Source organism: Phodopus roborovskii, unplaced genomic scaffold (assembly GCF_943737965.1).
Source record: "Phodopus roborovskii unplaced genomic scaffold, PHOROB, whole genome shotgun sequence".
Taxonomy (NCBI): Eukaryota; Metazoa; Chordata; class Mammalia; order Rodentia; family Cricetidae; genus Phodopus; species Phodopus roborovskii.
This window is the reverse complement of record NW_026126651.1, coordinates 8,595,421-8,622,916: the sequence shown is the minus strand read 5'-3', so window position 1 is coordinate 8,622,916 and position 27,496 is coordinate 8,595,421. Positions and strand designations below refer to the sequence as shown.

General features: G+C 44.7%; 2 protein-coding genes across 2 annotated transcripts in view; one reads left to right on the top strand and one right to left on the bottom strand.

Annotated features, from left to right (window-relative positions):
- Positions 1–5,385, bottom strand: part of Herc2 (HECT and RLD domain containing E3 ubiquitin protein ligase 2) — a 147,309-nt gene extending 141,924 nt beyond the window's left edge. Inside the window, exon 1 of the mRNA XM_051174266.1 lies at positions 5,293–5,385. Coding sequence (XP_051030223.1) covers positions 5,293–5,364 — 72 coding nt within the window. The 5' untranslated portion in view covers positions 5,365–5,385. The remainder of the gene's footprint in view (positions 1–5,292) is intronic.
- A 12,890-nt stretch (positions 5,386–18,275) lies between these two features.
- Nipa1 (NIPA magnesium transporter 1) overlaps positions 18,276–27,496 on the top strand; it is a 28,416-nt gene continuing 19,195 nt past the window's right edge. The window contains exon 1 of the mRNA XM_051174332.1: positions 18,276–18,468. Within this exon, the coding sequence (XP_051030289.1) occupies positions 18,285–18,468 (184 nt within the window). The 5' untranslated portion in view covers positions 18,276–18,284. The remainder of the gene's footprint in view (positions 18,469–27,496) is intronic.

The window sequence follows — 27,496 nt, the reverse complement described above, 5'->3', positions numbered from 1 at the left end:
GAATTCAGGGCTGGAAAAGACACTGAACATTTGGCTGTTCTGTCAAAGCTTGGACGATTAAAACGTAGGAAGCAATGCAGACAATGGAAGACTAGCTTGCGATGTTTCAGAAATAAGCAGGACTCTGGCAGGGCTATCTGTATGATAAAGTATTAAGAATATGAACTGGGGTTGGTATGAAAGTGAAAAGAAATTAAGTAAGGAAAAGGTATTAAGAATCTGTGAACCTAGTCAGCTAGAGCTGAGAAACTATGATTAAGAAACAGGAACTACTAATGTGAAAACTTTGCATGGCTGGGATGCTAGCAACAATTAAGAAGGAACTAGCAGGTCTTGAGAGATGATTCCGTGGTTAAGAGCACTAACTGCTCTTCCAGAGGACCCAAGTTCAATTCCCAGCACCCACACAGCAGCTCCCTGCTGCCTACAACTCCAGTTCCAGGGGATCTGACACCTTCATACCCATGCACATAAAATGAAGTTAGATAAATTATTTAAAAGAAGAAGAAGGAAGTAGCATTGCTGAGGTGAAATCTTCTGGGAAGTGTCCCTTACGGTCAAGAGGTAGACAAGGGACCTCACACGGTAACATGAGAGTCTCCCAGGTGGTACTGGGTTTCAAGGCGTGTGGCACTCGCTGTCAGAGGCCAGGAGAGAACATTGGTAAAGGTGCACAGTCATTAGCCGTGAAGACCCCGGGACAGAAAGAGTACGGAAGAGGCTGAAATGCCAGTACCAGGGGAAGGGTGACCAGCAAGCAGAGCTGCAGCTGTGGAACGGTAGCCAGCCTGAGCCTAACAGAGGAGCTGTGTGTACAGTGGGCGGCAGGGCCTGAGCCGCACCCTTTGGTGCCTGGAAGACACTGACTTCACACTGCAGGACGGCAGGTTTGCTTCCATCTGACTGTGACTGCTCCTGACTCAGAAAGCAGAGGCAGCCAGATGTGTGAGTTCAAGGCCAGCCTGGTCTGTCTACAAAGCGAGTTCCAGGACAGAAACCCTATCTCGAGAAAAAATTAAAACAGGGCATAAGAATGTATAATCACTCAAAAACATTTAAAATGAACTAAAGAACAAAGATAAAAGCCAGAAGGGAAAAGTATAATACACAGACATTATCTGCATATTAATGACAATATAATTATTGTAAGGGGATACATGAATATTAAGTTATAAATTCTAAACTAGAAGACAACAGGTTACTTTAAAATCAATCATGGTATTCTAATTAACCGTATGCTGAAAGTTACACAAAAATGTATACTGCTTTTCTTTCCATTCCTTTGCTTCGTTTATCTGCACACCTCTGGCTGAAACTCACTTTGCAGATCAGACTGGCCTCGAACTCACAGAGATCCACCTGCCTCTGCCTCTCGAATGCTGGGGTTAAAGGTGTGTGTCACCACACCTGTTCTATTTCTTTAGCAAAACAAGGTTCAGTCTGTTTAAGAGCATAATGGAAATATACAGTGAGACACTGCCTTTTGGGTGTGTTCCTTAAACTGGAATAGCAAAGTTAAGTGTCTATTTGAAGATTTTTTTTTTAATAATAGCATAGGAACAAGTTAATAACTCTACATAATGCTTTCAATCGACCCAACAAAATGTCATATGCAAAAATAGCAAATCATTGCTTTCATTGTAAAATTCTATTACAATACTATTCTATTGTGGGAATTATACTTTAAATGACAGAGAATGAGAATCCCATAAACATCAAGTTACCTACATTTACCACATTCTAACAGGTTGGCGGTGGTGCACGTCTTTAATCCCAGCACTCAGAAGGCAGAGGCAGGTGGATCTCTGTGAGTTCGAGGCCAGCCTGGTCTACAGAGTGAGTTCCAGAACAGCCAGGGCTGTTATACAAAGAACCCCTGCCTCAAAGGAAAAAAAAAAATCTGTTATTTCAGCATACCAGCAAGCAGCTGAATAGTTAGTCAAAACCTAAGAACAGCATTCATTAAATGCCCATTTTATACACCTTTTTATATACTGATATGTATAAGCATAATATGACAATATTTATATTCAATGGTTAATTTTTAAGTACACTTTTAACTAATTACTATGTGTCAAATACAGACACATAAATGATACAGAATCTAACTGCTGGAGTAACATAAAAACTGTGAAGGTAATTATGCTAAGTGAACAAAGCTGCTCTCAGACAAGCCACATGATAATCTCAAATAACAATGCTATAGAAGTGACAAATCAATTCTCAGTACCAGCGATTACAGATTGTGATGCAAGTGACACAAAGGGTTAGCACCAAGGACCTCACTCTGGAGGTAACAGTTACATGAACTGACATGACAGAATGGCACAGAGCTATGCACATAAACTTTAATGATGCAAAGCTACTGACGCTGGTATTTTACCACAGTTAAAGAAAATATAACCACTGGGAGCATCTGGTTAAATGGGACACACTGATCTTACTATTCTGTTGGCAACTTTCTGAGTCTATCACTATTTTCAAAATTAAAAGGTTAAAAAACTGCTTCATGCATATCTAATTTCATGTGCCATTTCAAAGAATCCTTAAATAGAAATTTCCTGAGTGCGGCTTATGTAAGAAAGAACAACAAATTTCTATTCTGGACTCCAGCTCAAAGACATACCCTTAGCCTTTCATCAAGACTGACCAAAAAAATAAAAAAAATAAAAAAAAAAAGTTCTAAGAAAAAACTTTTGAAAGTACTGTCCTTTCTTTTTGGTTCACTGAAAAGCTACAACCACAACAGATAAACAGTAATATGGCCACACATTCCAGCCCTTTATTATATTGCCTTTTCAAGAGTAATGAAGGAAAGCTAGATTCCTCAATAAATCTACATAAAAATTAGCAATGCTAAACACTAAAGTGTGGAGAGTTTTTGGCACATATATGTGTGCAGGAATGTGTATGAGTGAAATGATATGTGCAGACGCACATAGAAATGTGTCTAGAGGCCGGAAAGTGGGGCCATCGATCCCCTACTTCCTGAGACAGGAGCTCTCGCATGAACCCAGCACCTGTCACTCAGCTAGTCTAGGTCTGTGCTTGTATCAGGGATCACAGTCTTTGCCTTTCAGCATTGAGATGACAAGAGGTCACCACAGCCACCATACGTGTGCTGGAAGTCAGAGCTGTGTCCTCACGCTTGCCCAGCTAGCTCTTTTCTGAGCCACTCCCCCAGCCCACAATGCTGTGTGTGTGAGAGAGAGAGAAAGAGAGAGACAGAGAGAAAGACTCCAGAGACAAACAGCGGGCTTTTGATCAAAATACCAAAACTCACATTTGGCAGTCAGTCACTTGTGATTACTAAGGGGAAAAACAGCTCCATTAGGTATAGGGAATTGATTCTGTTTTTGTTTGCTGTGGGGTTTTGGGGGGTATGGTTTTAGGTTTTAGTTTTTCTGCATTGATGACAATCTAAACCAAGGCCTTGAACACGCTAGGAATCTATTCTAGCACTGAGCTAAACACCCAACCCTTACAACAGTTTATATGTAAACTGCAAAAAAGCAAATATTAAAGCATTTGTCTTTTGGTGAGGAGCTGACTGAGCAAGTAAAAGTCATTGCTGAGAAGCCTGACAAGCTGAGTTTAGGTCCTTGGAACTCATATAAGAGGCAAACTCAGAAGGGCGTGTCTGTAATCTCAGTATTCCTACAGGAAGACAGGAGGCAGGGAAGCAGCTAGGCTGGACTCCACAGAGCAGCAAATGACACACAATGAGGAAGTTCAGGACAGACTCTGAGGTTGTCCTCCAACCTCTACATACGTGGGTGGCACACGCGTAACTCTTGCACATGAGCACACTGACACATGTCATATACACATAAGAGTAAATAAACCTTAAATGTCTGTTTAAGTTTGTATGACTCTCGGCATTTCAGAAATAAGAAATTACTTATTTCTCACCTCTCTAACCTGTTTATAAAAGTGAAAAGAAAGCAGACAGGAGCAGATAAACAAAAAGAAGTATTTAAACAAAATGGTAAGGACAAACTATTTGAGGTTCCTTAGCTCAGTCCTATCTAACATCACACCACGAACAGACCTATCATCTGCAACAGTCCTCAACAGTTGTCTCTTATCTACTGACTGACACTTAGTGTTTAAAGGGAAAAGGAAATCAGGAAGAGGCAATAACACTTAAAACTCCATCATCAAATGCTACTTACACTGCCTTGCAGTCATGAATGCTATATAATAAGCTCTAAGCAAGACAGTTATAAAAAGTCAATTAGTGGACAAATATTTAATGTGGTTAGACCCCCCCCAAAAAAAAAGGAGGAAAGCACACACAGACAACAGAAACATTTCAGACACTTTTTCATGCTGGTGATATGGAGATCCAAAAGTACTCCTCTAAAGTACTCATACACAACAACTAGCTTATAGGTAATCACCTACAAAAAATTTACTGGGATCATATATTTAATAATTTCCTAACACACTTGTAATTACTTTATTAAACACTACATTCATAGGCCAGCATTCTGTTGCTCACATTCCTGGTGTGAAAACCTGAACATTCCTCTTAACTACAGCTGTAACATATATACAAAACCAACAGCTCAACTAAACTGCCACCTCTCTAGAAGAAGCACACACACAAAATCGCAGAAAACAGTAACTTAAATACACTTCACTGATCCCCTCGTAGTTAACAATCATCTCCAAGACTACCAGAAGAAACGGACACCAGCAGGCAAGGTGACGCATGCCTTTAATCCCAGCACTCAAGAGGCGGAGGCCAGCCAGCCACAGTTAGACCCTTAGTGAGAAGAAAAGACAAACCAAAACAACAGTCAAGCCTTGGTTGAGAGCACTGGCAGGAGCTGGGATGGAGTTCAGCTGGTAAAGCACTTGCCTAACTGTACAAGATAAACCCAGCAAGGTGGCACATGCCTGCACCGCTAGCATTCCAGAGGTGGAGACAGAAGGATCCGATTTCAGGTCATCCTCACCTACATGGAGGAGTTCAAGGCCAGCCTGGGAATATGAAACCCTGTCTTAAAAAAAAAAAAAAAAAAACAAGGAGAGTCCTGAATAAAAATTGAAAAATTGCATAACTAGAGCTCAAGTTTCCTTCACTTACAAGTTAAGTTTAATTAAAACATAACCATACAGCATCTCTCTCAACAGTCATAATAAATGTTACAACATAAGAAATAACCCTTCTAAGACAAGATCTAATTGCTACCCACTCACATATTCTACTTAAACAAAAAAAAAAAAAAAAAAAAATCTATAGAGACAGGAACACACAAAGAAAAGAAAACATGTCAACCCCACCTGGATATCTGTTTTCAACCATTTGGAATCAAGTCGAGACTGGGCAGCCAAACAGAAAGACTCAGAAGGCATGTTTCCTCTCGGTGTTCAGGCCTGTAAGTCAGACAGAAACGTTGGAGACCGAGAGCTTTTTAAAAACTGTTATTTACACCATTCTGCAGCTTAACACACGGCAGAGACAGAGGAGGTAAAAAAGAGGGAAGGAAGGAGGGGAGTTGGAGGAGGGGACGAGAGAATGAGAGAGGAGGGGGAGAGCTGGACCAAGAACTGGAGGAGGAGAAGAAATACCACTTCCAATAGAGGTAGGGTCTCTGAGCAGACCTAGAGTGGCCACAGGCTACCACTGCACAAAGTCACCCCAGTCCCTTAAATACACAGACACACACACACATACACTTATACACACACAGACACACACACATACACACACACACACACACACACAGACACACACACACGACAGAAAAACTATCCCAACGACAAATGACACCAGTGTGCTTCGGCTGCTTTACCTACAGCAGCCCAGAGTGCAGGCAATAAATAATAATCGATTCTATGTGCGGATAGACAGATAGATCTACAACAATCGATCACATCTGCGGATAGATTGATGGATGGATAATAGATGGATGGGTAGATAGATAGATAGATAGATGATAGACAAATAAGTAGATGATAGATAATAGGCAGACAGATAGATGATAGATAGATAGATAGATAGATAGATAGATAGATAGATAGATAGATAGATAGACAGACAGACAGACATGATAGACAGACAGGTAGATGATAGACAGATGATAGATAGATAGATAGATGATAGACAGACAGATGATAGATGATAGACAGATAGATGATAGATGATAGATGATAGACAGATAGATGATAGACAGACAGACAATAGACAGACAGATGTACAACAACGCTGCAGAGGCGGCAGCCGACAGCGCCCGGCACAGGCCCCAGTCCGTCCGCGCCAACGCCCGCCTTCCGCCCGCCGCCCGCCGCGCTCGGGGCCCCGCTCCCCCGGACCTGGCGCCGCCTGTCCTGCCCTCGGCCCGTCCGCCGTCCTCCGGCCGCGCTCGGCCAGCCCCGGGCGCCGCCCGGCCGCTCCGCCCCGCTCCGCCCGCCCGCCGGCTGCGGGAACGCTCCCCGCTGCCAGGAGCCGGCCGGCGCTAGCGACCCCGTCTGCGGCCCGGAGCGCAGGCTGACGCATGGCTGCGTCTGACCAATCGCGCGCGGCTGCGAGGCCGCTTCAGCCAATGGGCAAGCGGCATCGCACGGCCCGCCCAACTTCCGCTTCTCTCAACGCGACTCGCCTTCCTGCTAGAGACTCACCCGCTTGACGACAGCCAACCGCAGGCGCCGGGAGGCGGGACCTGTGCGCGCGCACGCACGCTGGCTCGCCGGCTTGCGGGCTCTCTCTCCTTCCTTCACTGTTGTGTTTCCAGGGACCCGAAGCTGGCGGCGCCTCGTTTCCAGCGCGGCGAGATCCGCGAGGCCGCATGAGCTGCGCTACCTCGTCGTCCTGGCCTTTGAGCCACTGGGCATAAGACAAAATTTAAGAAAAAGCAGTTGATCCGGGCCTGCTGGTGGTGCACGTCTTTCATATTGAGGCCTGGGGCAGGTGGATATCTGAATTCAGAGAGACCCTACCTCGGGGGTGGGGGGTAGAAAAAAAAAAAAAAAGGAAGAAGAAAGGGCAATTGAAATCACACAGTGTTCTCCGATCATCATGGAATTAAACTAAAAATAAGCAAAAGAGTAACACAATCTCCAAACACTTAGAAGTCAAACTTTTTACATAAGAGATGGGGATGCCTGGAAGGCCTCACCCTCCCTGGGGAGCAGAAAGGGGATGGGAGAGGGTTGGGAGGGGGACGGAGGAGGGTGAGGGAACTGGGATTGACATGTAAAACAAGCTTGTTGCAAATTTATATTAAAAAAAAATCAACAACAAAAAATGTCAGCGAGATGGGGGTGTTACATCATTTTAAATACGACAGTTCATTTTACCCATGTGGAAGAAGGCTGCATGGAGGGATAGGCCAAGCCACGAGTGATATGGAGCCTCAATTGCAAAGTTAAAATTGCCTGTCTTTGCTGGGCAGTGGTGGCGCACGCCTATAATCCCAGCACTCGGGAGGCAGAGGCAGGCGGGTCTCTGTGAGTTCCAGGCCAGCCTGGTCTACAGAGCGAGTTCCAGGACAGGTTGCAAAGTTAAACATTTACATTCAGTGAAATGCCTCTCACGTTTGTCTTCTAGATTGCCTCTTGAATGCTTGCTTCTTTTCACCCTTTAAGCAGTGGTGCTAGGTTAAATATAGTTACTTAGACAATTCCAGTTTTCCATTTGCAGTCAGTAGTACTGTTCCTTGTAGTAGTGCTATACATATGTATTACTGAGAGCTATTTCTACTTTGAAGTAACCCTGTCTCCAAAGACCAAAAAAAAAAAAAAAAATGCCTGTCTTTTTCATCCTTGGTATGTAGCTTCAGAGTCACTCTGTGGGTTAAGGGATTTGCCATTTGCAAAAAATATCTCTGTTTCAGACAGGGCCATCATCTTTTACCACATTTCCCAAAGTCTCTGACTCTGATTTACAGTTCTCCTTTGTTCCAAAAGTATATGAACAAAATTTCAAATTCAACCACATCCAAAACGCGGACACGTTGGGCGGGTCTGCGAACGCGATTGGGGACTGCCCCATTGCCAGGGAAATGTATCATAGGTAGTGGCTTCAAGACATCTTTGGCCCCTAGCCCTTTCTGCGTCCCCCAGCTCTAAAAACGATGTCTGCAGTTCATTTTGTGTTGCTATAACAGAATGACATGACTGAATAATCAGTACAGAAAATTTGATTCTCACACTTCTGAGAATCCAAGAGAACGACACTGGCATCCGGCAATGGCATTTCTGATGTAGCATAACATGGTAGAGGGGCAAGAGAATTCATGCGTAGCAAGAATAAGCCAAGCAAACACACCATTTTAATCAGAAACCCTATCTGTACAGGAGAATTAATTTAATTCATCCACGTGGCATATCCTTGACTCGATGATCACCTCTCAAAGTGTCTACTTCTTAGTACTGTTACAAAAGCATTTCATCAGGAAACGTGAAGGGACATTCAAACCATAGTTATGCCATCATCGTGAGATTGTCTAAGGTGGTTGGGTGGATCATCTTCCTCTGACAATTTCAAGACAAAAGCAGTAAGAAAAGAAAGGTCTCAGCACTCAGCCAAGATTTTTTGAAAACAGAAACACCATACGCACCCACACACACAGAGACAGACACAGAGAGAACATAAAATGCACAGAGACAGTGACCTATTAGAAAAAGGATCCAACTATAACATCTGTCATAAACAATATGTGCGTGTGTGTGTGTGTGTGTGTATCAATGGGTAGTTCTCTCTTTCTCTCTGTCTTATAAAACTAGCTTGTTTGTGCTATTAAAGGGGATCAAATAATCCAGGCAAAAAAAGGGAAGTTGACTGATTCTCCATACAAGACACCCTCCTTGGTGAGAGATTTGAAAATCTCACCAAACAGTTCCCTCCAGTAGGAAAAATCCCACTCAGTCTTTGCCTTGTAGAGGGAAAAGAAGCAGGAAGTCGACTATCTTAAATGTTTAAATGAAAAGTACATTAATATTCCTAGAGCCTTGTTTCTCTGTGTCTGCCTGCCAAAGCTGTCCACCTTCCAATTCCTAACAGCACTTGCCTTGCCAAATTCTTCATAAGCTGGTGCCGATCGTCCTTAGGATTTTGTGTTTAAGAATGGATGACATACTATTCATTAGTAATTTAACATACAGGGATGAAGAGATAGATGGCTTGGGCATTAAGAACACTTGTTCCTCTTACAGAGGACCTGGTTTGGGTTTGTGGGAAAAAGAATAATCTTTTCATGTAACACATGAACAAAAGTAGCTTGGCAAAGTGATTTTTTTTTTCCCAAAAAAAGAGTTCTTGAAAACCCAAACCAGGATAGTGAGCATGTACGTCCAAGATGCTCTCTGTTGTTTATCACTAAATGATGGGAGCTTGACTGTAGGCGAGGGTGTAAAGATTTCACTAGACCCAAGATAATTATAAAGAACCACAAGAGAGCTTCCCTGCCCTTCCTATTGGGTCAGCTGACCCAAGAGAAGCCAGGCCTCACGCTTTCCTCTTTCTGCTTTCACCCACCTGAAGCCTCACGCAAAGGGGTGTGAGCACCGTTAAAGGTTCACCGGCAAGACACCACTACACTTGACTTCACAATCCGTGATGAATGGCTAATCAGTACAAAGAGCGCGATTCAGGGAATGTGGGCCTTCCTTAGGCTAACTATCTTTGATTTTTAAATATTTATATATATGCTCACAATATCCCTTTATTATAATTTTCTGCAGCATTTGTTGACCTTATGATGCCTTTATTAACAGTGAATTTTTGTGATAAGTGATGGTCAAGCATGGCTTAAGCTGAGCCCATCTGTTGTGCGATATTCCTTTATACTGTGTGAATATGTGTCACTGTGATTGATTTAATAAAAAGCTAACCGGTCAATAGCTAGGCAGGATTTTCAGAGCAGAGAGAACACTGGGAAGAAGGGCGGAGACTCCAGGAGGCCCCAGTAGGCAGAGGAAGCAGGTCATGCAGGAGAGGTAACAAGCCATGAGCCACATGGCAGCATGTAAATTAATAGAAATGGGTTAGTTAGAAACTAGTAGTTTCTAACTAGTAGGCTAGTTAGAAACAAGCCTACGCTATTAGCAGAGCTTTCATAGTTAATAGTCAGACTCTGTGTTGTTTTTGTGAGCTGGCAGCCCAAAGGAAAATCTGCCCATGCCCACCTTCCTGGGGTGGGGTGAAGTCCCAAGACTCAGGGATTGGCCCATCCCAACTAGAATGTAGTGTTTTTAGCCTTGCCAGAGATTCTATTCTCTTGACCTGAAGATTTCTCTTACTAAGGCTTTACTGCTATTTTATTATTCTCCCTATAAAGAGGTAGAATTATACAGGAGTCAGATCAGGACTTAGGTCCCCCAAACACCTTTGACATCTCCGGTTTCTGGCCAGGATCAAGCTGTCAGGAGACTCACAGACACTCTGTGCTTTCTGCGGGGAGACAAAGTGGATTGTTGGTTTTGTTTTGGTGAAAGTGGTGGTTTCATTTGTTTGCTTGTTTGGGTTTGTTTTTGTGTGTGTGTGTGTGTGTGTGTGTGTGTGTGTGTTTTCTTGGGACAGGGTTTCTTTGTGTAGCATTGACTGTCCTGGAACTCACCCTGTAGACCAGGCTGGTCTCAAACTCACAGAGATCTGCCGGCCTCTGTGTCCTGAGTGGTAGAATTAAAGAAATGTGTGTGCCACGACTGCCTGGCTTTAGTTTTGTTTTTTGTTTTGGGATTGGGGGGATGTTATATTATTGGGTTTTTTGTTTGTTTGTTTGTTTATGTCTTTTGTATTCTTTCCATCCTGGGCTGCCTAGCCTTTTTGTTTTGCTTTGCTTTGTTTTAACCTTCTGTTTTAATCACCTACCATCCCTCTGAAGAAGTGACCTTGCCATGACGAAATTGGGGTAAGGAGCAATCTGACTACTTCGGGCGGAATGAAGTCATCAGGCATGGCGGTCAGGGTACACCTCCAGGGAGCCTATCTAAAAGTGTGTGGGCAGTTTTGTTTCTATAGCAACCAGGTTTGTGGAGGAAAGGAAGTGTAGCAGTATTTTTCTTTGGACCTCCAACTCACAAAGAATGACACAGAGACTTATTATCAATTATGAAAGCCCGGCCTTAGCTTAGGCTTGTTCTCAACTAGTTCTTAAACTTAAATTAACCCACTTATCACTTATATTAATCTGCATTCTGCCACGTGCGGTTACCCCTCCTCCGTGCTGCGCCTCCTGTTTGCTCTCCGTGTCCGGCTGGTGACTCTACCTTTCCTCCTCCCAGCATTCTCTCCCTACGTACTGCCTGTCTCTCCTGCCTCGCTGTTGGCCACACACTGTCTTATCACATCATCACAGGGTACATAAGGACGTCTGAAGAGTCTCAATATGTTAATTGGGGCTGGCGTGGCGGCGGGACCGGTGGGCAGGAAAACCATACTCCTTACAGACGTCCTTCACTGATGCCTGGAAATTGCAGGGGAGAGGTAGAGGCAAATGCTGTTAACAGTGGTCCTAAGTGGGGGGCCAGAAGTCAGAAGAGAGGGTATCTCTTAAATGTCAAAATCCACTAGAGTTTCTTGATGAGATCACAAGAATATCCATGGATTGTGTCCTCTCGTGGTTTTTCACTTTGGTCTATAAGGCTGGTCTCCAGAGCAGTGAAATCAGGACCTGCTTTCAGGCCTTTGATAGCTTTCGCAGTAGCTAGAGTCAGCATAGGATCTCTATTCCCTTTAAATAGGAGGATGAGAGAAACTTAGCCATAATTTGATTTTTAGGTTACAACAGTGGTAGCTGTAGACAGACACAGCAGTGAGTTATGGTCTGGAGTAGTATATCTGGGCTGCATTTTTCTTATCAAGATGAAAATCATTAGTGAGGAATAGCTATACGGACAACATCTCATATAAACTGAAGACTGTGTGGAGCACAATGCTATGCAATCCAAATTATTTGTCAACTGGACACAAGCTAAGGTTACCCGGAAGAGGGGCACCTCAATTTAGAAAATGCCCCTATTAGATTGTCTATGGTGCCTTTCTTGTTTCCTGATTGATGTGGGAGGGCTCAGCCCACTGGGGCTGGTACCAATCATCCTTGGAGGTTGCACAAGAAAGCAGGCTGAGCCAGGCAGTGGTGGCACACGCCTTTAATCCCAGCACTCAGGAGGCAGAGGCAGGCTGAACTCTGTGAGTTCGAGGCCAGCCTGATCTACAGAGTGAGTTCCAAGATGGGCTCCAAAGAAACCCTGTCTTGAACCCCTTCCCCCCAAAAGAAAGCAGGCTGAGCAAGCCATGGGGAGCAGGCCAGTAAGCAGCTTCCCTCTGTCAGCCCTCCTCCAGTTCCTGCCTGCAGAGTCCGGCCTCGAGCTCCTGCCCTGTCCTCTCTACATGATGGACTGGATGGGAGGCTGGATGGGAGGCTTCCTCTCTCACTTAGACTATTGAGGAGACATATCATTTTAGTCTTTGGTTACACTTTCCTGTTTAAAAGCATTTTTGGGTTTTCAAAAAAAAAAAATCCTGTTTAAAATCATTCCAGTTGCCAAAATGATTTTTTTTTTTTAACCTGCTAAGCCCAGCTGAGGATCTTGGGCTTGCAGCGAATCTCTGACTCCTCTAGCATTTCTGCTGCCAATTGTTCCAGCTAAATGAGGAAAATCAAGGACCTGGCCTCATCTGGCTGTAGCTGCACTTGGAAGCATCCTGGAGTTTTCCCTCTGTGTTGTCTCTCTCTGTTGTACACGGGACAGTAATTAGAATTCACTGGTGGGTTCTCATGGCCTCCATGAGCAAGGGAACAGGTGAGTCCCCCCCCAATAGTTACAAGACATCTTGAGAGATGCTCCACAGTTCCCTGGGACCTAGTTGACTGTGGAGAAAAAGGATAAAATATTCTCCCCTCTTAATCCCTCTGATACTATCATTATAGGACTCCAAGTATTGTTATTGAATGCCCAGAAAGTCATTTGTACCTGCCTGGTACTTCTTTTTAAGATTTATTTTTATTTTAATTCTTTCTCTCTCTCTCTCTCTCTCTCTCTCTCTCTCTCTCTCTCTCTCTCTCTCTCTCTCTCTCTCTCTCTTCTCTGTGTGTGTGTGTGTGTGTGTGAGTGTGAGTGTGGGGGGGCAGATGCGTGAAGCAGCCAGAGGCATTAGATCTCTCTAGAGCTTGAATCATAAGCAGCCGTAAATTGCTGGGTATTGGGGTTGAGAACTGAATCTGGGTCCTCTAGAAGAGTACTGCATGCTCATAACTACTGAGCCATCTCTCCAACCCCCAGTCCAGAACTTTTTTTAAATTAAAATATCCTATTTTGATTTTTGATTATATGACTGTGTATATGTGCACATGAGTGCAGTGCCATAAAAGGCCTGAAGAGGGAGCTGGAGTTACAGGCAGCTGTAGGCCATCTTACTTGCTCGGAGAGAAATGGATGCTTTTAACGGCTAAGCCATCTCTCCAGTCCTCCAGACTGGTATTTTTAACTACTGTGTAATAGTAGATAAACCTAGAGCAAAAAAAAAAAAAAACAAAATTTTAGATAAACATTAATTAGGTATATATTTAAGCAGAGATCTGACATGAATATATTGAACTCTGAGCTTAGAAATTTTACTATGACACACAAATTCTCATGCTTTTCAGCCTTTGCAAAAAATTTTATTATTATGTATATATATGATACAGGGGAGTGGCACCACCTTCATGTAGGATCTGGGGACAGAACTGAGATCTTACCCTTGCTGACCAAAAACAAAAGCATAGCTTTTTAAATGCCAATGAATCACTTTTCCCTCAAGTATTAAGACCTTTCTGTTTCCAAATGAAAGCTTTAAGAGTTTTTTTTTTTTAATAGTCGAAGAACAAAGAAAATATGTCTGTTTATCAGGAACTCAGTAAGGGAGGTGTCTTTAGAGCAAACTAGAAAGTTGCTGTTGTTGGTGGGACAGCTGTGTAGCAGCAGAGTTGGATCTCACAGGGACTTGTGGGAAGGACAAGGTCCCCTGCTGGTGTCTGAAAGGCACTTGTGCACATTTTCTACCTGGAAGGGGGACTGCAAAAGAGTAAGGTCAGCCCAGACCCGCCTGACAGAGAAACATCCTCAGTTTTTACATACCTTATTTTTGTCAATTCTGGGGAGAAAAAAAAAAAAGTATTCTGCCATCTTAATATGATCTTTTATAAGCAGGCACAGATATTCTTATGAACCTGGTAGTTATTACATGACAGTGTTGTGCAATGGCATTTTAACAAAAGGAAGCTGAATCCAAACTATACAATAGGATAATGTAACAAGTTATTAGTACCTGTGCTTAGCTGGGCAGCGGCAGCCCAAGGTAGCCTTTAATCCCGTGCTCGGGAGGCAGAGGCAGGTGAATCTCTGTGAGTGGACAGGTTCCAAAGCTACACAGAGAAACCCTGTCTGTAAAAACAAATTAATTAACTAACTAAATAGTACCTGTGTGCAACTGTAAGGCTTTGTAAGATCCCGAGCAGACCTTTTAGTGATGGGAGATGCCATTATGTATATATGTTTCTCATACTGGTTAATGAATAAAGCACTGTTGGCCAATAGGAAAGCTAGATAGGCGGGACTAGGAGACAAGGAGGAGAGAGGAAGAGAAGGAGGAGTCAAGATGGAGAGTCTGGAGAGAGCAGTATGGCAGCCGGCTGTCTGGTAAGAGGAGACCACGTGGAGATCAGCAGAAATGGGTTAATAATTAAGACAGAGCTAGCCGATAAGAAACTAGTACCTGGCCAACAGCATTATATCAAATACAGAGTCTCTGTGTGTTATTTGGGGCTGGCGCGGCGGCGGGACAAGACCAGGCGGCAGGCGGGAAAACCTTACCCCTTACATTTTAGAAGGCACAAAGACAGAAAACCAGAACGAAATACTCTTTTTGTTCGTTGTGCAGTTGGGAGAATTGTCTCCCCTGACCATTCTTTCGGTTTTGAATGAGTACAAGAAGCAGTAGCAGATAGAGAGAAGCTGAAACACGGTAAAACACCATCCAAATGATGCGGACAGCACCCAGCAGAACTCAGCCAAGGACACCCTGGTAGAAAGAAGTAGGGATGCTGGAGTCAGGAACCTGGTAAAGGGTAGCATCCACCTGTCCTTTTTCCTCAGTCTGTCCATGTCACTGTCACTAGAAAGTAAAACAAGAGCAACGGGTCCCGCGGGGGCAGAAGCAGAGAACAAAGAAGTCTCAAGGTGGGAAGACAATTCTGCCACTCTCCAAAGACAGAAGTCAAGCCACATGTCTGTTGCCATCTTGATGACACCACTAGCCAAACATTTGAGTTAGGTTGGCATGGATACAGGGAGAGAAATTACCCTCAGGTGTGTAAAAAAGCAAAGTGAAGAAACGCAGAAAGGGATTCGTGGTCTCAACCCAAGAAAGGTGAGCCCATGGGTCTTACTGCACAAATTGTAACTGTGGGCATCAAGCAATGCGATCTGGATCCTCTTTTTTTTTTTTTTTAACTTCCCCTCAGATCCTAGACACATATGAGCTGTTGCTAAGAAAGGAATCCATATCTGCACGGTGGTAGTGCCTGCCTTTAATCCCAGCAGTAGGGAGGCAGACAGGAGGATCTCTGTGAGTTCGAGGCCAGCCTGGTCTACGGAGAGAGTTCTGTAGCCTCCAAAGCTATAGAGCAACCCTGTCTCCAAAAACAAAAAGGACTCTATGTAATGAGAGCAGAATGGGGATGTGTACTCTAGGCCCATAGGTAGCGCCGTTGCTCTGGGAGCACATGGAGAAACTGAGGACCAAATAGGCTAAGAGTAGACAGATCTGTGACCCTTTGTGTTGACTGGAATTTAAAACCGGAAATTGGTTTGTTAAAAATATTCCTTATTTAAGACCTTAGCAGTCTTACATAGTGCTTTTATCCAGGTAGAAAGGTAACTGCCCAGGGACGACATGTCATGAGTGATGTCACACTCATCACAACATAGGAAGCCACTGTCTGTCCTTCCTTCCCCGCGGAGCCTGATCAAAAGTCATCCGAGCTCTCTGAGAGTTTAAATGAAAAGTCTGCTTTTTAAGAAAAATTCATATTTGTTTTTACTTTTATTTATATATATGGATGTGAGCACTTGAGTAGTCAAAAATAAGCTTAATAATAATATTAAAAAATAATAATGAAGCTGGGCATAGTGGTTTTCATCCCAGCTCTTGGGAGGCAGAGGCAGGTGGATCTCTGTGAATTTGAGGCTAGCCTGGTCTACAAAGTGAGTTCCAGGACAGCTAGTGCTGTTGCACAGAGAAACCCTATCTTGAAAAACCAAGTAATAATTAATAACAATAGTAATAATAATAGGCTGGAGAGATCCCTCAGTAGTTAAGAGTGTGCATTGGTCTACCAAAGACCAAAGTTTAATTCCCAGCACTGTGCTAGCTCACAATGACCTATAACTCCAGTTCTGGGGTATCCAGCCACTGTGCCGGTCGGTACCTGCCCTCAAGTGCACATGACCCACATATTCACACGTGCATATATAAAAAAATATATCATTTTGTAACAGAAGCCCCTTCATATAAATGTGCATACTTAATTCAGTGCAGCTTAATTCACAATGGCCAAAAGATACAAACAAGAGCTGAGAGATGGTTCAGCACTTGCTGCTCTTGCAGAGGATGTGGGTTTAGTTCTCAGCATTCACGTGGCAGGCAGTTCACAACTATCTGTAACTCTTGTCCCAGGGGAACCAAGGCCCTCTTTTGGCTTCCACACACTTTTAAGAACACAAGAGGTGCACATACATAAATGCAAGCAAACACACACATAGGGGAATTTTAAAGAGATGCAAACAAGCCGTGTCTTCTAGCAGATGGAACAAATTAACAAAATGCTACTTATGAACAAGACTGACTACTTACACGGCCATAAAAAGGAACGGAGTTCTTAAATGTGGTACAACGCGTTTCCACCTTGAACATACACAACAAGAAATAAACCAGGGATATTTATCATGTGATTCCACTTACATTAATGCTAATTAGCGGCTATCTTGGCTATTTTCTCACTACGTGGAAATGAGAATGCAGGAAACGTTTTCAAAGAGAATAGAGATGGATGGTGCCAGCAGGCACGGTGAACGTGGCTAGTGCCACCGAGGTTGCATATTTTAAAATGGTTAAAATGGTTAGGTCCCAAAGCAGAGCTGCTGAATGCATCTGTCCCAATCATACTGACAAGGCTTATTCTGAAGGGTGGTGTTTGTTCCATAGTATCTGAGTCAGCCAGCAGTTTGTCCCCAAATAATTACCTTTCTACCCTAGTTTAATGGTTTCAATGTGCCCACATACGAGGACAGCAGCTTTTAAGGAACAGACTCATGCAGTAGTTTTGGGGGTTTTGTCTGTCTGTTTGTTTGTTTGTTTGGTTGGTTGGTTGGTTTTTCAAGACAGTGTTTCTCTGTGTAGCCCTGACTGTCCTGGAACTCACGCTGTAGACCAGGCTGACCTCGAACTCAGGGATCCACCTGTCTCTGCTTCCTGTGTGCTGGGACTAAAGGTGTGCACCGCTCCTACAGCCCGGCTAATGAAGGATTTTTTTTTTTTTAAATTAAGCTTTCATTACAGCATGATTTAAAATAAGAAAAAACAAAACAACAACACTTGGAGCAACCCAATAGCCAACAAGGGCTAAATGGTTTGATGCATTATCTTTTCGGGGACATTACACAGCTATCAAAAAGCTGTGCGAGAAAATGGAAATAAAGGGGGAAGAATAGTGCGTTGCCCTTGGAAACGTGGGAAAAGCCCACAATACTTAGGCGAGAGTTGACAGAGTGAGCCCAAACAACTTTCTCCTATATAGTCTTGATACATATGCATATATATACATATATACATATGCATATATATATATATATATATGAATTAGGATGAAATAAATACAGCAAGGGCGAAGGCGGCGGACCTCCCAGAGAGCGGAGCAGGGTAGAGAACGCATGTCTTCGGTAGCAAGGATCGGAATTCCGCAGGACCCGTGCGGGGACGGACAGCGGGAGCATCTCCTCCGCCAGAGGCCCTGGGCTCTGAGTACTGCCGCTCTTTCTTCCCCAGACCCTGCAGCAGCCGCTCGGTCGCATCCGCGGAGACCTCAGAAGCCTTTGCACCGCTTGGTTCCCACAGCGCGCGCCCCAGCCACGGCCAATCCCGCCCCGCCCGCCTCGCTCCAGCACCCGAACCCCTCCGCTCGGGCTCCGCCCCCGCCCCGCCCCGCCCCGCCCCGCCCCGCCCCGCCCAGGCGCCCCTCCCAGCCCGCGGGGTGCGGCGCGCACGCGCAGCGGAGGGCGGCGCGGGCGGCATGGGGACTGCGGCGGCGGCGGCGGCTGCGGCTACGGCGGCGGCGGCGGCGGCCGGGGAGGGGGCGCGCGGCCCGAGCCCCGCCGCCGTGTCGCTCGGCCTGGGCGTGGCTGTGGTGTCGAGCCTAGTGAACGGGTCCACGTTCGTGCTGCAGAAGAAGGGCATTGTGCGCGCTAAACGGCGAGGTAGGGCGGGCTGGGGCCGGGCCCGGGCTCCGCGCTCCGCGCTCCGCTGCTGCGGGAGCCGGTGAGCGGCGCTGCGCGCGCGGGCAGGCGCACGGGCTCGCTCTCCCTGCTGCCCCGCAGGCATCATCGCTGCGCCCCGCACGCTCTCTCTGTCTCTCTCATCAGTGGCCCGAGAGGCCTTCTTCACTCTGTCCGGTCCTTCACATCACCCTGCTGGGGAATGGGGAAGCCTCGGCGCAGGTGCTTGGCTTGCAGCGCCGAAGCCCAGAGGCCCGCACTCACCTGCTGTCAGGCAGGGCTGCCTTTCCCTAAAAGCCAGAGGTGGATGGAGCCAGGCCTGCCTGGCTGTGCCCTGGGCCTGGGGTGCCTTTGGGAGAGAGGGCACTTAGGGGTGTGTGTGTGTGTGTGTGTGTGTGTGGTCCCGCAGGGTGTGCAGGCGTCACTGGGGTGCCCAATCTCACCTTGAGTGCAAGGTCTGTTCTTCCCAGCCGCTGTGGCTTTGGCTTTGGCCCCCGGGGGTCCTTAGTGGAGTTACCTCTGGTTGACATTTCAACCATCTGAAGCGTGAAGAAAACAAAGCAGGCGTGCTTAGTGGGGCCTCCACTCCACCCCCGCCGAGCATGCATAGCCTGGGTGGACAGGTCACCAGATACACCACTCCGTATATAGAAAGTGGGATGAGGCACAGAGCCCTTCTTTGTCCGTGGCATGCATGTCATTTGTGTTGAGAGGCCTGCGACAGGCACTGGATGCCAGAGGCAGAACGCTTTCAAGGGGAAAGTAAACATGGCTTTCAGAGAGCCCCCCCACCCCCACCCCGAGAAAGGCTTGTTGTTGGAGCACACTAACCTCAAGAGCTCTAGGGGTGAGGACCCGGCTGCCAGCGAGTAGGAAGGAAATACACTTAATAGCTCTGATTACAGAAGACATTGGAAACTTTGACATGGCCAGGGAGCCAAGGACCTTCAGAAAAGAGACAAAGAACCGGCAACCTTGAGGGAAAGCACAAAACCAGCGATCTTTATTTAAAGAAATTAATTTCACAGTGAAAGCATTGCAATCTCAATGTAAGACCTAAGTCAAACCAAGTGTGGTTTCCCAGGCATACAGATGTGTCTCTAATAAACAAACATCCGATACACTTGGTACCTAGGCTTAGGGGCTGCCTGCCACTTTGTTCAGGCATGCTAATAGACAGAGGTGTTTATTGTGACTAAAATGGAAAAAACAAACAAACAAAAAAAAAAAAAAAAAAAAAAAAAAAGAAAACCCCACATGTGCCTTTGATGGGACTGTGAGAATGGATGCTTTACCTGTGTGGTACCTTTGCCAATCCCACAAGTCCAGGCTAACCCTGAGAGAAACCTGACACAAACTACACTAACTTCAGCTGAGGAACTTCATGACTGAGCTTCCAATGAAGGCAGTGAAACCTGAGGAGCTCTCATAATGAGCCAGAAGGAATCAGGAGACACACCATCAAATGTGAGACATTACACCATCAAATGTGAGACATTAGAAGAAAACAAAAGAAATCTGAGTACAGACTTTAGTTAGAAAAACAAAATACAAAACACACACACACACACACACACACTAATTGCCAGGTGTTGGTGGCGCACGCCTTTAATCTCAGCACTTGGGAGGCAGAGGCAGGCGGAACTTTGTGAGTTCGAGGCCAGGCCAACTCTGGTCTACAGAGTGAGTTCCACATCAGGCTCCAAGGCAATACAGAGAAACCCTGTCTTGAAAAAACCAAAAACCCAAACCAAACAAACAAAAAACATTACTAAGAAAAACCTATCAATTAGCAAGAATAAATGCATTGTTTCAGCTCAGTTTTTGTGTTCCAGGAGACTGCTAAATTAAAAAAAAAAAAAAAACTAAACTAAAATTGTTTTTGAGGTCCTGGGTTGAATCCTAAGCACCCTATTTTTTTTTTAATCAAAAACAAGGAATTTTATTTATTTATATTGTATGTGTGGGCTTTCAAAAATAGTCTCTCACTGTGTTTCTCAGGCTGGTCTCAAACTCATGATCTTCCTGCCTCAGAATCCTGTATACCTAGGACTCCGAGTGTGTGTTATCACACATTCCATACTGTGCTTTTAAATTAATAAAGTGGAGATGCAATATTCACTAGTTTTGTGTTCCCTCACTTTCCACCAACTACTGTAGGTTAAGATTACTCGTGGTGGCAAAAGGCAGAGAGTTTCCCTTTAGTAGAATCTACTTTTTAACAGCTATCTTTTTCTTCTACACTCTTATGCTCTATACTATTACAGACGCTGAAGCTACAACCGTTTTAAAATCTATTCTTGGGGCAGATACGATGATATATGCCTATCATCCCAGCCTGAGTAGCATAGTGAGCCTCCAGGCCCCCACAAAATAAAGTAAAAACCAACTCCCCATAATCTTTTACTATACCTACTTAAAAGGTGATACATAAAGGCTAAGTTCTTAGCTTAAGGGAGACTAAACCTTATGGTTTCTTACACTGTTATTAACTCTGCTTCCTTAGGGGATTGTACCTTTACAATTGACAGGTAGTAGCATTTCTAGGAAGTCCCAGCTTCAGGGAGGCTAAATTCTAATTGTAATTCTTTCTTGGAGAGGTTTGGGGAGCTACTTGCTTTTAGTTTCACCTTTAAAGGACCTTCTTAATGAATGGGCCCTGTGTTACTCCTGGAGAGCTGAAGAGGGCCCTCTGAGGCGCAGGCTCATGATTTAACTACCAAGCTTCTTTTTTGTGCCTTTGGTTGACATGGGAGTGGGACCAGGGCAAGAGCTCTCACTCTTTCATGGGGCAGTTGTTCTGGACCCCCGAAAAGACCCAAATTGCATATACTCTCTTCCCTTGCTTTATGTGGTGTGGTATTTTCATGTAACTTATGCCATCCTATATTCATATCTTACACTTCTACTAATCTGTTAGTGGCTTGCAAAACAACTCAAAGTAAATGCTGTGTAAATAGTTGTTACACTTTGTTGTTTAGGGGAATAATGACAGGGGAAAAGTTCATACATGCTAAGTATGGACTTTTTGTTTGTTTTGACACAGGCCACCCTACATCCCAGCAGGAAGAGTTATTATTGACCAGCCACACTCTTGTTCTTGACACCACTGGGAAACAGTTAAAGTGGTATATTAGTTACTCCTCTTGTTACTGTGACTGTCAGCCTGGCAGGAAGCATTTAGGAGGGGGGAACAGTTTTCCTGTCTGTTCACAGTTTAAGGAGATGCGGTCCGTTGTCCCAGGGAGGGCATGGGCCGGTGGCTATTTGGCATTGAGAGTTTGAACCAGCTGCGTTATGGTTTGAAGGTGAAATGTCCCCCCCCCCCTAGTGACATGGTGGCGCCGGGAGGGTTGTGGACCCTTTTGAAGGTGGAGCCTCTCTGAAGGAAGTAAGGTACTGGAGGGCAAGCCTTGAGATTTTTTTTTAGTACAGTCTATTTGCTGCTCATCCCCTGGTTCATGATTTTGGGTGAGATGTGACAGGGGGCCTCTTGCTGTTGGAAGCTTTCCCCTCACCCCCCCCCATGTATCTATGTAACTGTAACTGCATGCCAAAATAATTGTTTCCTTCCCGAAGTTGCTTCTTGCCAGGTGTGTGGTCACAGTAATAAGAGAAGAAACTAAGCTCCTGCTGCTGTCTGTGGCTTCCTACTGTGATGCAGTATCCCCTCAAATTGGGAGGCAGAAGAAACCCTTTCCTTAAGTTGCATTTGTCAGGGTATCTTATCACAGTAATTAGGAAAGGAGCTCAGAAAATTAGTATTGAAGTGGAGCTGTTTACTCCAGATGGAAGTTTTTGTCCCGCCTGGTCCCTCGGCCATTTAGTCCCAATGAACACACAGAGGCTTGTATTAATTATAAGCTGTTTGGTCGATGGCTCAGGCTTCTTATTGGCTAGCTCTCTCTTAATTATCAATCCATTTCTGTTAATCTACGTATCTCCACGAACTCTGTGTTTACCAGAGAATGCCTGAGGATCCTGCCTTCCAGGTAGCTACATGGCATCTCCTGGACTCTACCTACTGCCTTTCTCTATAGCTGTGTGGATTTCCCACTTGGCTAAATCCTGCCTCTCCATTGGCTGAAACAGCTTTATTTGTCAACCAATAGGAGAATCATGTATTCGGAAGCATACAGAAAACATCCCCGTCAGTTTGCAGTGTGCATCCTCTAAAAATTCCTGTAGTTCTAAATAAAAATTTTTGAGACAGCCTGGTCAAGGTCTTCCTTATGAATCTTGGGTTTGCCTCAAATTCAATATGAAGTTAAGGGTGACTTTGAACTTCTGACTCTTCTACTTTACCTACCCAGTGCCATTACACAGATTTACTTACTGCATAATCAAGAGACCTTGCACTGTCTTCTGACTCAAGACAATGTTTTAAAAACTTTGAGCTCATATAAAAACTTTTAGGAAAAGAAAGACAGTGGCCTTTGAGATGGCTCCTCAGGCCACAGGGCCTTCCTCAGAAGTCTGTGCACTGAGTTTGATCCCTGGGATCTGCGCAGACATGGGAGCAGTGGGCACCACAAAGTAGTGCTCCGCCATCCGCCATCCGCACGCGTGGTGTGTCACGTGTCCCGCCCTCCCCATCACACACACTCACACACACACACACAGACACACATACAGACACACACAGAGACATACACACACACACACACACACACACAGAGACACACAGATACACACACAGTCACACACAGACACACACACACAGATACACATACAGACACAAATACACACACACATGCACTCACACACACACACACACAGACAGACACACACAGACACAGATACACAGACACACACACACTCACACACATACAGACACACACACAGAGACACACAGATACACACACAGACACACACACACTCGCACACACACAGTCACACACAGATACACACACAGACACACACATACACACACAGACACAGATACACAGACACACACACACACTCACACACACAGGCACACACACAAATACACACACGCTATAATCAAAACCAAGGTACATACTTACAGCACCCAATAACACAGGACCATTAATTTCCTCTCCAAAAGGATGGGGTAGGGAGGGGCATAGCAAGAAAAGGTTGGGAACAGACAAGATTCATACCAGGCGCGCCAGATAACAAATTCTGCTCCTCCTGGAATTGTGAGCCTCATTATAGAATCACCCAGGCCCCAGCGACTTCAGTAAGACTGCCCCTCCAGCTCTGCCCCAACAGCACACGCGGCTTCTCTCTCCTGCAGGTCCCACTTGGTGCTGGCAGCTTTCTTTGGCAGATATTCCATAGTCTTGGCCTTTCCAACATTCTGGAGTCTTCATTGTAACTTCCCACCTTTACGCAGTAACCGCTCAGAGTTCTTGCGGGGTACCTGAGAAGTTGAGCCAAGTGTACCACAGGCTTGCCCACAGACCAACCTGGTGGGGCATTTTATTAATTGAGGTCCTACCCCCCTTTTCACAATTACTCATTTGTGGTGTGTTGACATAAAGCTAGCCAGCACAATGACCCCTTGTTGACCCGGTGCACACAAACACATCACTATTAAACCATAACCTTTCTTGTTGTTCCCAAGGTGTCCTGTTAATGTCAGTAAAGCAATATGACATACTCCAAACTTTAAACGGTCCAGTCTTTAAAGTTCAGCCTTTAAAAAACATTTAAAAATTACCTTCAGCATTCAAAGTTACTTCAAAACATCCATAGTTTCTCCAGAATATCCAAAGTCTGTCTAAAATTCTGAAGCCCCTTATTTGTGGACTTGTAAAAACAGACCAATGCCTTCTACTCCAAGAGGGAATGACCAGGCATTGTCACAGTCAAACCATGCAAAACTCCAACAGTGTAAATAGTTCATTGTTCGGTATCTGGGCTTTATTCAGGACCATTCATTCTGGAGTCCTCCATTCTCCCTCTGCTCCATCCTCTGCAGCAAGGCACCTTGTGTCCTGGGCTCGTGCAAGCTCCACTCACAGGTGGTCATACAATGGTACTGTCTTCTTGTTTTTATAAATCATATTATAAATGTAATGATCTGTTTTCTGTATCTCCGTGTTTTGCTTGTGCAGATGCCTGTGTGAGAGTGTCATGTCCTCTGGAACTGGAGTTACAGACAGCTGTGTGTGAGCTGGCATGTGGGTGCTGGGATTTGGACCCAGATCCTTTTTAACACACTTGTGCTCTTAGCGGCTGAGCCATCTCTCCAGCCCTGGTACTGTCTTGTGTTTGAAATGCTGGAGTCTCCTGCTGAGGCTGGATTAGATGTCCACCAATAGCTTCTCCTGCGCTCTCTTCAGGGCCTCTGACCCTGCCGTGGGGTACCAATCCTCATTTCCTCTCTGCAGTCCTGGATCTTCCTTCCACACAGCAGCTGCCCAAGTGCTTCGTAAGTGAATTGGCTCAAGGAGGCCAGAGGCCAAGGACGCCTAAAAAAAGACGCCTAGGTGCAGATAGCATGGGCTTCAAATGCCATAACTGTCAGCCCTTGTCTTTGGAACAGTTAGATTACCATGCCTCATGTGGCATCTCTCCCTGAGTCCCTTAATTATTTTAGGGTGTGGAGTAACAGTATTTTATCTCCCATGGAGATGCCCATTCTGACTCCTGGAATATACACCCTGGCTGCATACTTGTGCTTGGAAGGAAAAATGCTAATTCTTGGGGACTTGTAGTGGTTTTTGTTTTTTTGTTTTTTTGTTTTTTTTTTTTTTTTCTCCTCTCTTTTGGTCATTGGGCATTATTAAGCATGTCCTTCTGATAGCTCTTGCAGTGAACAAAAACTCCATTGATTTAGGAGTTGAATAGTTTCCAGTAGATTTATTATTTATGGCTCTTGTAGTGTGGACAGTTTGTTAGCTGTTAACAGTCTACACTATCTCCACTTGAAGAACTGACATGGAAGGTCGTGAAAGCATATTTTGAATCAGTGTAGAGATTCTTCCTCCTTCCCTTTCCTCAGAACGGGTCTCTTCCTAGGGCTGTTCTGCCTTTGGGGCTTGGGTGGAAGGTGGCATTAGGGAGGGTATCAATTATCCTTCTCTAGCTGACCACTGCATAGCCTGCCTTACTCTCTCCACTTAAAACACAATGTGACTATATTTCTTCTGGATTGTCCTCAGCTGGTCATTCAGAAAAATCCAGTTGATACAGGTGAGATAATTTCAATACACAGGTGTGGCAAATTAGAAAAGATTTTAGCCTGCCACCATTTTAATAGTTACCTCTAGGTAGCCAAGGGCAGTTGTTTGATATTATTTTAAGATACTGGTCAACCATTCATGCCCCTTTAGTTTTAACACATCCTTTACCTGTTGGGGTATGAGAACTTCTAATGGTTGCCACAAAGACAGAGTAGGTTCTGTACTATGGAAGCTTCTTCAACTGATAGTGCTTCAGTGACTTTTGGATAGGGTGGCTATTCGGATACTTCGATGTGTAGTTTCTTTGAAAATCAAGCTACATGTCTCAGTTCTGTCCTATATATTTAATCAATACCACACAAGGTTGCTTTTCTGCCACAAATAACAGTGTTTTTGGAGATCGAGTATGCCTGGCTCTGTGGCCTCTGTGAGAGCACACTTGGTCTAATTAATTGAGCAACCCAGTTGAAGGGCTCAGAGTCTAGGCCCTTAATAGCTGCATAGAGAGGTTTCATTAATCCAGAGTTGGGAATCTTGGTGGATCCAGTTATCCCTAACTTGATGTGGGTGTGATTTTTCTTCCTGCTGAGTTAGCTGGCTTCTTCTTCCTCCTTTTCCTCCTCCTCTTCCTCCTCCTCCTTCTTCTTAGATCTGGTGGCTTTGAAGTGTCAGAAGGATTAGGATTTTGATGGTGTTTGATGGTAATTTTGTCTGAGATTTCTCTAGTACAAATTAAAACCTTATGTATTGTAGAATGGCTCCTTTGTCAAAACTAGGCTCTAAGGTTTGTTTCTAATGATGCAGCAGCTTATGGGGCCTGTCTCTGAACCCTCCAGAGAGGGTTGTTTGCGTATACTGCTGGAAAGCTCCAGTGATTGGGTGTTTTTATTCAAAAGCAAAACAAACGAACAAACAAACCAAGGTTCAGGGTGTAAAGCAGTGATTCTCAACTTCATGTTGTGATCTCTAACTATAAAATTATTTCGTTGCTACTTCATAACCCTAATTTTGCTACTATAATATAAATGTAGTAAGGTAAATATTCAGGACCTTACATGTGGAACACTCAGGATGGGGGAGGAAGTGGTTAGTGCTCTTTCTAGCCCAATGCCTTGAACCTTTCTCTCTCTCTCTCTCTCTCTCTCTCTCTCTCTCTCTCGCTCTCTCTCTCTGGAAATCTGATACTTATGTGGGTTTTTTGGATAGGTCTAACAAATGTGTTCAAGGACAAGTGTATTTATTATCTCCTCTGTTCCTTTCGGTCTTCCTCTAGATCGTGGCTGTTAAACGTGAAGATCACAGTGTCCAACAGCAAATTGTGAGGGTTCTATGGTCTTATCTCCAGTTTCTTGGGCGTTCTTTAATATCTGGTCCTGGTAGATAATAAAATGTTGACCCAGAAGAGATTATACTGTAGAGAATGTAGGCCCACGTTGGTGAATTCCTGAAAGCCTCTGTTAACCTGTTGGGAAATAGGGCAGGATTTTCTTCCTTTCTGCAATTGTCTTCTCTGATGTTTTCATAGTTAGCTAATGTTTCCCTCCTGCAACGAGAATTTTCTATCATCTGCCTGTACTTATGATTCCCCGATGAGGCGCTCAAGTCCTGATCTGGGAGGTGGTCATTAGAACGTTACCAGATAAATTGCTTGCATGCATTTTCAGTGTGTCCTCCAAGATTCTCTGTGTTCCTCCAGGGATGTAGCAAGTGAGCAGACATAAGTCAAGGTTAAAGCCTAGAAATAACTAGTAGATTGGGATGTTCCTGGGAAATGCTCCCTAGCCTCTCGTATTGGATATTTGTGATTGAAAAGGTACTATAACTTTCAGCACGGGCCTAGGCACTTCTGTTAAGGG